The sequence below is a fragment of the Gavialis gangeticus genome, unplaced genomic scaffold (assembly GCF_001723915.1).
Source record: "Gavialis gangeticus isolate Ggan-Ray unplaced genomic scaffold, GavGan_comp1, whole genome shotgun sequence".
NCBI lineage: Eukaryota > Metazoa > Chordata > Crocodylia > Gavialidae > Gavialis > Gavialis gangeticus.
Window position 1 is genome coordinate 214,252,135 of NW_017729032.1, and position 11,768 is coordinate 214,263,902.

At 39.6% G+C, this 11,768-nt stretch overlaps 1 protein-coding gene across 3 annotated transcripts in view; it reads right to left on the reverse strand.

Annotated features, from left to right (window-relative positions):
• DOPEY2 (dopey family member 2) overlaps positions 1-11,768 on the reverse strand; it is a 97,158-nt gene that overhangs the window by 28,617 nt on the left and 56,773 nt on the right. For all 3 annotated transcript variants that reach the window (XM_019525014.1, XM_019525015.1, XM_019525013.1), the window contains exons 18-24: positions 10,994-11,184; positions 8,643-10,272; positions 8,257-8,353; positions 6,823-7,008; positions 5,063-5,188; positions 3,160-3,294; positions 1,195-1,250 (exon numbers count right to left, since the gene is read on the reverse strand). In XM_019525014.1, coding sequence (XP_019380559.1) covers positions 1,195-1,250; positions 3,160-3,294; positions 5,063-5,188; positions 6,823-7,008; positions 8,257-8,353; positions 8,643-10,272; positions 10,994-11,184 — 2,421 coding nt within the window. The remainder of the gene's footprint in view (positions 1-1,194; positions 1,251-3,159; positions 3,295-5,062; positions 5,189-6,822; positions 7,009-8,256; positions 8,354-8,642; positions 10,273-10,993; positions 11,185-11,768) is intronic.

An 11,768-nucleotide genomic window follows, 5' to 3' on the forward strand; every position in this document is an offset into this window, starting at 1 on the left:
TAAGGGGGACCCAGAGGGGGGGTGGCTGTTCTGGTCCCTGCTCAGGAAAATGGAGGCAAAGAAATCGTTAAATATGTTGGCTTTGTCGTCTGGTGTGACGACCAGATTTCCTAGCGTGTCCTGCAGAGGCCCCACGTTACCTGGTACCTTCTTTTTGCCCCCTATGTATTTAGAAAAGGACTTCTTGTTGTCCTTGATCCAGGAAACTAGTCCCAGTTCCATCTCCACCTTGATCTTCCTGACTGCCCCCCTGCATCCTCAAGCAACTGCCGTATAATCCTCCCTGGTGATGGCCCCTCCCTTCCATTGGGTGTATGCTTCTCTTTTGGCTAGGAGACATTCCCAGATGCTTTTGGTGAGCCACGGGGGCTTTTGAACGCTCCTGCTCCCTTTGATCTGTGTTGGGATTACCTCCCTTTGGGCTTGGAGGATCGTCTCCTTAAGGAGCGACCACTCTTCTTAGGCACCTGGCTCCCCTCCCCTCCGGGACCTCAGTGCTTCCCCGACTATTCTCCTTAGCTCACTGAAGTCCATCCTCTGGAAATCTAGGGCTGCTGTCTTGCTGCAGGCCTTTGCCATCCTGTGCTGGATGGTGAATTCCAGCAGGCGATGATCACTGTCACCCAGGTGGTCAAGCACCTGCAGCCCCCTCACCAGGTCGTCGCTGGTGGCCAGCATCAGGTCCAACAAGGCATCTCCCCTGGTGGGGCTGTGCGCCTCCTGGGTTAGATGGAGGTCCTGCATTCTGGTTAGGAACCCATGTGAGCGGTCAGACCTGGCTGACTGCCCTTCCCAGCAGATGTCTAGAAAGTTCAGGTCACCCATGATGACCACGTCCTTTGACCTAACTACCTCCATGAGCTGACTTAAGAGTTCCTGGTCTAGCTCTTCCCCTTGGTTGGGTGATCTGTAGTAGACCCCCACTGTTAAGTCTCTTTCTCCTCTTGCTCTGGAGGAAGAGTGCTCTGGAGGAAGTGGGTCTTCAGGAAGGGTTTAATGAGTAGAGTGCAGTGGCTTTGAAGACTAGTTTCCCAAGGCATTCCAATGAACGTGAAGAAGAGTTTTAATTAAAGGAGCCTTCCCCATGCCAAGTTTACCAAGGAGTTGTGAAGGTGAGGAGTTAGGCTAAAATAGCAATGCTAACTGAGCTGCAACATAGAATGATCTGCTGTTTAACTATACAGTGGCTATTACCTCTGAATGAAAGCATAACAGAACTGCAGTACTGGGATATCCACTAGGGAAGTTTTCTGAAAAATAAATAGGAGAAGCAATTTATTGTTTTCTACAAAATTAAGTCTAAACTGTTAGAGGACTTAAATGTTTAATGGAAAAATTGTTTTCTCCTGGTAGCAACCAATTCTTCAGTTTGAGACGGACGGGTTGTGCCTTGCCTGTGCAGATATAAGCAGCAGGTCAGAGCTTTTACCTAGGAACACTGGAATAATGCAACACCCATCACTTTAAAATTTCTCTCCACCAAATAAAATTCCTTTAAAGATACATAAACATACATGTAGCTCTCTTCAGGGTAATAAGACTGACTTCCTTGAAGCCTGCTACATTAAAGCAGAAAGCTAACAAGGAAATATTGGTGACAATAACCAAGAGTCATTCAGGTTATTTCTATGCTGACCAGCCACTAGGGGTGCCTGTAGACATGTAGGGATACTGCTCTGACACACTGTAATTACAGTGCATTGGAACAGACTCGAATCGAGTCTGCGGGAGTGTGCTAATTAGCGCGCTCAAACAGCCTCCGCATCTCATGTATCAGTGTTCCTGCACTTCAAAATGGTGGCGGGGTGCTATAAAGCTCGTCAAACAAGTTTTAGTTAAAGTGCCTCCGCTGCCATTTTGAAGTGTAGGGACGCTGATACATGAGATGCTGTGAGCGTTTTAATTACAGCAGCTCTTGGAGCTGCTCTAATTAAAGTGTTCCTTACACCCCTGGAGCACATGTAAAGACAACCAGTGAGTCTAAGAGATGAAATTCTGCCAAGAGCTCTGAAAGTTACATTTCCTGGATGACCAGATGGCACATGACTGAGCTGAACATCCAATTTTAAACACCTTACTTCATAGAAAGGAAGACCTAAAAGACATGTTAATGTAAGCAAAAGTACTACTTAATAGGTTTTAAAACACTCATTACGATGGAATTTTAGTCAAGTAATCTTTTTGCTGTATTTCCAAAATGTCTGTGTGTCAAGAGTTAAGTAAACATATAAATTTAGCCTAACAAAGAGACATAACTGTATCTTAAATGTGGATATGTATAGCTTTGTTTAAATGGCGCTTGTTTTATTTTGAAGGGAAACCTTAGAACACCATAACAGTGGTGTTCAATTTGTAAGTTATGTTTCAAATGATTACTCTAGCGATGCGTCAGGGGCTTGGCAGAATATTGAAATATAGTTTAGAACCTTACTTTTTAATAAAAAGGGATTTATAAAATCTAATATGAAGAAGAATGTTGGTGTTTGTTAATATTCCAGTGGAAACTTTTACATTTTGTTTAAACTTAAAAATTCTGCACCCATGTTTGGAGACTTGGTGGAGCGGCGCTGTAGTGAGAACTACAAAGGGAAAGTGACTGGCTAGTAACCAAAATTCCTTATTTTTATTCCTTTGAAAAGGACTAAAAGGATACTGTTTGAAGGGAAATGAAATTGCAGTTATCTAAGCAAGGTGAAATGCACAAAGCAAACAAAATAGGATGACAGCCACATAAGTTAGAACTATTTCATTTTTAGAGATAGAGCTATATTCATAACATGCAAAAAAAGCATATGGACCCAGGTCCTCAGACATGCCCTTCAACAGGTCAGAAAGAAGTCATATGCGTCTCCCCTCACCTCCACCAGGAAGGTTCCAAGTTAGTACTGGGACTTGCACCTATTTGTGCTGAGTGTAACATCCCTCGACAGACTATTACAAGAACTAGGGAGTCAGACATACATAACAGCTCCCTGACCATGACCTTACTGCTGACAACTGGGGGACAGAAATGCATTGTAGTTATGCTACCCTTATAAAACCTTGTGATTTCTTCATGCTTTATTCTGTTTTACAGGCTTTACCCAAGTGTGGAGTGGGGAGGGAGGAGAGATCATCCATGTTAAAAATATGCTTTAGAAAAACTAATTCATGGCTTACCTCTTCGCCTCTTATTTGGGATGGTTTCTTGACCACTTCTTTTACCAGCTGTAATATAGTGTCAAACTTCAGGGTATTAAGTGCACATACTAAGTCCACAAGAATAAGCTGTGACACACTAGCCAGTGGCAGAATCTTTGACCAAAAAATTAAAAAGAAAAGAAAATAGGAAATCATCATTCCATACCATCAAGTACAAATGCAAACAAAAGGGTTAGTAAACATGTAACAAGTTGACAGAGGAACCACAAGGGTATCAGAATGTGGATCTCATTTACTCACTCTCACCTTTGCTGGCATGGTGGCACTGCTACTGAAGCAGTGTATTCAAATCAAAGTTGCAGCTGAACATGAATGTAAATAGAAAAAACTCTTCATTATCAGAGGGAAATGCATCTAATCTCTCCTCTCTAGAAAGGTATCTGACCCCAGGCTTTTGAATGCAATGGTGGAAAACTGGAATCTCTAAGGCTCCAAAAATTAAAAAATGGCTCTGTACTAAGATACTGCACTTGGCTTGGAATATTATACTTAGCCGTACTTATGTTTGTATATGCAGTTTATCACCATGGTCTCAGAGACTTAATTTTATTTGAGGTTGTTTCTTAAACTGAGTGAAAACAGGCTGTTTCAAAGCAAAAACATTTCATGGACATATATCTGTTTACACAATTCTGTTAGGAAGAGTTTTGAGGTTTTAGGCTCTTTGGTCATTTTGGCTTTTTTATTAAAAAAAACAAAAACAAACCCCTAATGTCTGAGAAATAAGAGCAAGCTCTAACATTGTATATATTTAAAAAGTGAATAAATCTCAATGTTCCCAGAAACAAGTAAGCCACAAAGATTGTGTTTGTTATGGGAAAAGAATAAGGAAAGCAAAATGAAACAAACCCCAGAACAGCAGCACACTGCCATGTGTCAAAAAAGTTTTCCTTATTTTGCCCATAAAAATGTTTTCACAGAAAACAGAGAAATAGTGCTGGAAGGGATCTTCATAGGTCATAGGCTAGTCCAACCCTCTACGTGAAGCAGGATCATCCCTATCCAAACTATCCTATCCAGTCCATCATCTAACCTCTTACTAAAACTACTGTCAACCCTGAAGCAACACCAAGATATAACACCCTAAATTGCCACAGGTAAAGCAAGAGGACTATGGCAGCTGACATCCTGCTTCTCTAAGAGGTTGTTAATATATGCTTCAGAGATCCCAGGTAGAGGGCCAAACCCTCCACAACACAGCAAGGCAAAAGCCCCAGATCCCATACTAATCTGACCATGGGGTAACATTCCTTCTTGAACCCACATATGGCGATTGGTCTGACCCTGAGTGGAGGAACAAGACCCTCCAACCAGGAATCTCTGGCTTTAAGTCTAAGTAGGAGCATTGGCACACCCCAGTCAACACCCTCAGCCTTGGTTGCAAATAACAAACAATGCCTCTAAGAAAGGCTTAAACAAAAGCATACTTGCCACATGTAGCAAAATCTTGGATGGGTTTTACAGGTTGGCTAAGGAAGCAGAGACCAGGACTTTTCTTTTTTTTTAATGCAAAAGTCTGAAGATGTCACAGGTTGTGTTCCAGGAGTCATATCCGAAACAAAATGTATGCCTTTACCATGTTGTTTTTAATTAAAATATTTTCCTTTTTGAAAATATATTTCTTTTATAGTGCATAATTCACCATAATTCCTTCATTTCCCCTTTATTAACAGTCTGCAGGCTAAGTTGTAATTATTTATACCAAATTAAAATATTCTTGTCTAACAGCTTTCCTTTGCCACTCCCACAAAAAATAAATCAGAATTTGAATTTCAGCACTAGCTCTGTGAACAAAACATGTCTTGACATTAAAAAAGCATCAGCTAATCACATAAATTAAAAGCTGCAGCTCTAACTTTACCTTTACTTTACTTTGACTCTTGTGAGTTTTTTTACTATTCCATACTGCTGCCACTGCTGCCATCAACTGGACTCCTAGTTGTGCTGTCAACGGATTCAAAAATTCTAGTATTTTATTCTTTATTGCCTATAAAAAGAAATAAAAAAATCTGTCACGGCACCCTCAAAATGTTTAAGGTTAATTTTCAGTGTATATTTGTAGAATACTTTCCTTTTAAAACACTATTCAGAAGAAGTTACATAATCATAAACAAATATTACTGTATTTTTTGTTTTTGTGTTAGTTTAATTTACTTATGATCTTTTCCTATTTCATTAAAGAATTATGTCTAATATCTTGGAAAGCATCTCATTTCTGCTTTCCAAGATGCTAGATTTATTTTCTACCATGTCATATTCTTTCCCTTCTCCCCAGATATTTTAAAGTCAGTACTTTTCTCACTCTGGTTATCAATCAGCATCTGTAAAAGGGGTCAAGAGTCTAGTATTTTATTCATAAGTATTATATAAAATGATTACATAACAGTTGAGCAAAGGATGGCAATTCAGCAGAGTACAGTGTGGCGAGATACTTGATAAGGAGGTGACCCTATGGAAAATTAATAGGAAAAATAGTTTAAAAATGGAAGAAAGGATTTGAAGCATATAAGGAGAGCAGCAAAGGGTTAGCAGACAAATGTAAAAGAGATTGCACGTATGCCAAGTCATCATTTTCTGGAAAAACATATGCAACTGAAACACCCCTTTATATTTTCCTCATTCACGTCAATCAATTATTTTCTGCCTCCTATATACACCAAAGGGTAAAATCTAAACAGTTGGAGGAAAGCCCGTTACTTTATTCAGATGTTATGTTTTTCCCATCCAGTTTCCCTACTGAAAAATTGATTCAACATTGTTTTTACAAGTTTTATTGATAAAAAAGGGGGAAAAAACCCCAAGCCAACTTTTCAGCTCCCCAAAACCACAAAGTCAAATTATTATACACCTGAACGTTAAAAACCATAACTAAGATTACTTAAAACCTATTAAATCAATGAACTAACTAATTATTTGTTACTGATTCAAGTAAACTGCTGTAAAAACCCCAATCTTTATATCAATAACTGGGAAAATATCTGTATTGGGAATATTTTCTGAAACTGTTATCCTACTCAGTTGTAAGTTGCTGCCTCCCTGAAGGCACAAGTAAAAACAAAGGAAGCTGACTGTAAATTTACTTTTATGGAATCTAAAAATCTGACCAAATCCATGCAGGCTGGCTGGGATGATTTTACCATTCCCAAAGCTAAAGTGGAGCTTAAACAGCTAAAAAGGCTGTTAAGGTGACCTGGAAGAAGCAGGCAGGCTGGGCAGAAACACACAGAGATAGTACAGTAGCACTACTTAAGGTTGTAAGCTCAGAGATGGGGAACAGGACCTATCTGAGCCATAAACAAAGAAGGCACACTTAGGCAAGGGATTATGCCTGCCAGGCTCTGTTATATCAAATTCACTTCTAAGCACTGTATAGCTTTTGATAAAATAAATCCTGCTTTGTTTTGAAAGGGAATCCTTCTTGGGAATAAGTCATAGCTACAACCTGAGCGGCTGGTTCAAATTGTGGAACTTGACCCCATGAAAGGCAATGGCCTAGCTGAATCTTTGAAACTCTTTTCATTTTAATAGTATTGTGAGAATGACATGAGAGCCTCACACCAATATGGAAGGTAGGGGAGGAGAGAGAGAGAGTGAGTATGTGTGCCTGGACAGAATTCCTACTTTAGCTGCTTTGAAGTAAACTGAAGAGCCTTTAGTTGCTCCAAAGAAGTCAGATGGTCTTCTTTGACAGTCTTCCTTTTTTAAAACACTCCAAAGGAGAGACATAGTATTAACAATGCGAGGCAGTTCTTCCAAAATGGCATTCCTGGCATTTCTCAGGTTTGTAGGTTCAGCTACAGATGGTGACTAGGAGAACAGAAATATCTGTATTAAGTATTTTAGCTGTCATACCTGAGAGTATGCAGGTTTATTAACCTTACCATTATACCACAATTTTTTAACACAGACATTTTCTTTCCACAAAAATCTTTTGTAAAAACTTTGGAAAATACTATCAGCTATTCAGTTCTGTTTATGGTCGATGCTACTCATTATGGAAACTAGAGTCACAGCCCTTTGTGATACACAAAACAAGGTACAGAGATTAATTTGTATACGTGTATGTGTGTGTATATATATGTGTCACTTACAATACACACTGTTGGCACACTCTTGCTTAGTTAACTATTCTACAGAAACTTACCAGTTTATCTAAAGACATAAGTTAACTGTTGAAAAGCAGTATAGGATGCACATGTATTTGAGTGTTAAAGAACATACCAATAAATCTACTCTATTTTTGCTGTATAGGATACAAATTATGAACCACCCCCTGCAGTTCATTTTTTAAAATGGAAAACTTGTATTCAGTCACTCACACATAATAACATACCTAAAAGAAAAAAACAAACACTAAGACAATGCTGGGGAGGCTTTCTTGGGAAAAGCAGATATAGTAAAAATGTATATGGACTGCTTTGACAATACAACTTACTCCTGTTTCCATGTATAAACAAATACACTGCTTTAGAGCAATTACAAAAAAATACTGCAAACTAGGTGATGTCTCTCCAACAACATAACTGTACCTTAGATGTGGACATTAATAGCTTTGTTTAAATGGTGCCTATTTTATTTTGAAAGGAAATGGCTAGTGTCCAATAATTCCCATGCACACGCAGAGAGCTGTCAACTACATACAAGGCTGGGGTGAAAAAAAAATTCCATTATGATTTCTGTGAGTATGTCCTTCTTTACCTACACTCAAGGGAACTGAGTACATGAACCTTCCATTTCTGGGCCCACCCCATTAGATAACCTTTACTATTTATAGTCACAATTTGGCAATGCACTTCAGGCAAGGGTGTCAAAGACTGGGCATGAAAGTTGGATCCATCCTGTGAAGTGTTATCACCCAGCCTGTAGTGCTGCCTATGGGTCTCCAACTGGACCTGCATGCCACAAGCAGTACACCCCAAACTGGCCTGCTGGGCCAGGTGGGTTTGGTACCTTTGACTTAAAGATTGTGCTTTTGTGGTTTGCTGAGCTGCAGCCAAATGGACAGTTGGCATTTTGAAACTATTACCTACGGAAGTAATAAGAAAAAGCAGTTACCTTTTTGGCCTGGTTAGGATGGTCCAAAAGGCAAAAGTGACCAATGGTTGTTAGGCCTTCCAAAAGCGTTAGAGGATAGTCTGGTGTAATATTCTCCCTTTTAAATGTTATGTTTTGGAGAAAAACACAAATGATTAACAGTACAACTAACATAAGTAACATTCAAAGAGTGTTTTCAGTTCTTTGTACAGTACTAGCTGCAGATGAATGGAAAAACACAAAAGAAATAACACAGTAGATGTTTCAAAAACTTCGCTTAGATAAAAATCCTAGTAATTTCGAAGTACTTTTGACAAAATAAGGTTTTTGAGAAAATGAGCTCATAAGGACTGTACTTTGTACAGAAACATGTTAAATAAGCATAAATTTGTGGATGTATGTCTTACCTCTCAGAATTCCTTGTAGACATCTTCACAGATTCATTTTCATACTGTTTAACAAGTTCATCCAGGTTTTTACATATTTGTACTATAAATGGTGCCACAGTCCAGCCTAAAGACTTCCCAAAGTATGGTAAAGAACATGTGACTAAGCTAACCCAAGGTGGGTGCATTCCATAGCCATACTCTGGCTGCAAACCTCTAACCACGGCAGAGACAAATAGTCCTTGTGAAGTTATAGGGTGTGGATATACATATTGTATTGCACCAATAGCCTGCTGAAAGTTCAGCGCCTGCTGCCATTCCTTGGAAAGGTCTGGCTGGTTCTCCTGTTCCTCATGAGACTGTCCAACATGGTGCTCCAGGACAATCAATACTTGCAAAAGCTTCAGCAACTCAATCTGAAGTGGATGTTCACTCCAAATCTGATCCTGCCCAAAATTGATTAGACTTTCTTCAAAGAGGCTGTCTTCAATAACACTGCTATTTTTGTCAGATATCATAAATTCATACCGTTTTTGACTTGTGTACATAGAAGCAGACAAAGAAAGAAGAACAAACTCTTGCATTTTGCACCTCCCAAGCAAATTGCGTATAAACTCTATATTTTTACTTTCTGCTGACTTTGCCATTGTAGACAGCTGTGTTGTCATTCTGATCAAGACTTCCACACTTTTAACTTGGACATCTCTGTTGCCAAGCACATCTTTGTGGGTTACCTTCAGGTAACAGGGATAGTAAGAACGAAGAAAACTCAAGCAGAGGTAAGTCAGCAACTCTATTAATAAAGAATGGGGACACATGGTTGGAGACTGAGTTTGGAGTTTACCATAAAAGCTCTGTCCCACAAGAGATTCCTGGTGACGAGCCAGAAGATTACAGATGAGATTCAGGTGAGCTGTGGAGCTGGTATCCATGCTAGTACTTGCTACAGCTTCAATGAATTCTTTGGGGTTTGTTTTGAGCACTGCCTCCAATACAGAGAAGGCATATAAAACCCTCTTTGAATCATAAGGCTGCAAATACAAAAGAATATGTTTGAATAAAGCCTCTATCATCTTTCGTTTTTCCTTCCGCTGCTTCAGCAACCTAGAAGTTGTAATATCTTGAAGTTCCAAGTCGGCCTCATCATCACTTGATAGAGATTCTGATGCTTGAGTTTTCTCAGAATCTGCACGCACAAGATTTAACATAGTACTAGGTATGGAGCCATCAGGAACGCACATATTAGATGAATTAACATGTTTCGGGTTCTCTTTGCAGTCTATTGCAGTACTGTGGTTTTCCTCATTGCTCAATTCTTGTGGATCCAGAGAAGCAGAAAAAGATGAGGTATTTTCACTATCAACAGGTCCAGTGCTAGTATCTGCTGATTCTGTATTTTCACTATTCTCACGATCACCATCTGTATCTAGTGGGAATTCTGTATAGCAACACAGATCATTTTCAGATAGCTCAATTTTTGGCTGAGTTTTCTCTGGCTCTTTTTCCACTTCAGCCCAGATAGCTTCCCTGTCTACTGTTGTAAACCGGCTCAATGGTAGGCTTTCTTCAGAATTGCTTTCATGGAATTCAGAGGCTCCAAAGGGCTCTTTGAAAGAGGCTTTTTTCTTGCTGAACCAATAAAGCAAGTCTTCTGATAAAGAAACATTTAAAAAGTTAGCATTTACTAAGGTTCTTACAACTCGTTAACAAATTCAATTTTAATGTTTCAACATACTTTACATTAAAAGAGTGACAGTAAGAGAAAGTATGGAGATTAAGGAAATGACATGTACAAACTTTCTTAATGTTAAAAATCTTGCCCCACGGAAATAATTTTCTTGACTGTTGTTATATTTTACAATGGAACAGTAATAGAACAGGTTGAAAATACAATAGCACAGGCTGCACAGAATGTATTCTGTGATGTACAGGAAGTCCCCAGATATATCAACATAGTTTTAATGTTTCTTGTGTCAAATCTTGATAACAGGGAGTTAACAACAAAGCATTATTGCTTTTTTTAAAAGGCTGAACATTCTCTAAGTTTCTTGGGTCAAGGGTCATGCCAACTTCAGCTGTCTGCACAACACCTAAGGAACAAGACTCCTTTTGACTGCTATTATAAGTAACAATAATTAGCAAGCGTAACCGAATGGCAGACAAGGCAGCAAATTAGTTACAAGTGGATATAACCCCCCTAAATTGTATGACTTGTATCTAAATATTACTGGAGTTGTAAGTGTGAAGTGTAAACATGCAGTTAACACTGCTGTAAAAAGGACTAATTTATCTGAAAGGCTGGAGTAAACTGGAGTTAAGTGTGAGCTGATGTTCTATTAATTGTGACATCTGGAACCCAAGTGCAGTTTTACCTGCTGTACTTTTCTGTTTGACATAGTGGATGGAAGTACGCTGGGTCTTTGGATGAAGCAGAAGTAACAGTACTGGTTCAAGAATTCGTGCAACGTCATGAAGTGAGAGGGCACGTACCAGCCAGCCCTGTGCTGCAGCACCTATTGCACCATCTGAACAATTTAAACTGTCCAGTACCACAAACAGAGACCTGCATAGGAAAACAGAAAGGAAAAGTATAACTGGAAACTTTTAGAAACAGCAGACATATATCCCTAATACTCATAACACACTGTTAGGCAGCATCAATGCAAACAGGTGTCAATGCTTGATGTCACTGCAAAAACAGGTGTTTGATAGGGCTGCTAGAGTTCAAAGTCAAGCACATGTTTGCAGGAGCAGGACATGCAACTCCTCTGTACAGAGGTAGTTAGCCATGTGCCATGTTAGTCTCTAGAAAACAGAAGTTAGGGGAGGGGGTGCACCGTAGAGCAGGGATTCCCAACCAAGGTGCTACAGTACCCTGGCATGCCTTGAGATCTTTTCAAGGGTGCTGCAAGGTGCCACATAATTTCTGTTTTGTGTTCTCAGTTTTTACCGGTTTTCACTGATAAATTCCCTGATTTTTTTTGAATGAACTAAAAAATACCCATTTTTCAGTTTGTTCAATTTTACCGAGTACAGTAAAATCCCTGTTAACCAGCATGAGTGGGGAATGGCTGGTGGGGGGGCCGGTAAGCTAAAAGTGCCAGTTACCTGAGGCACAGGTTTCCAGCTGGATGCGGGGGGGTGGGG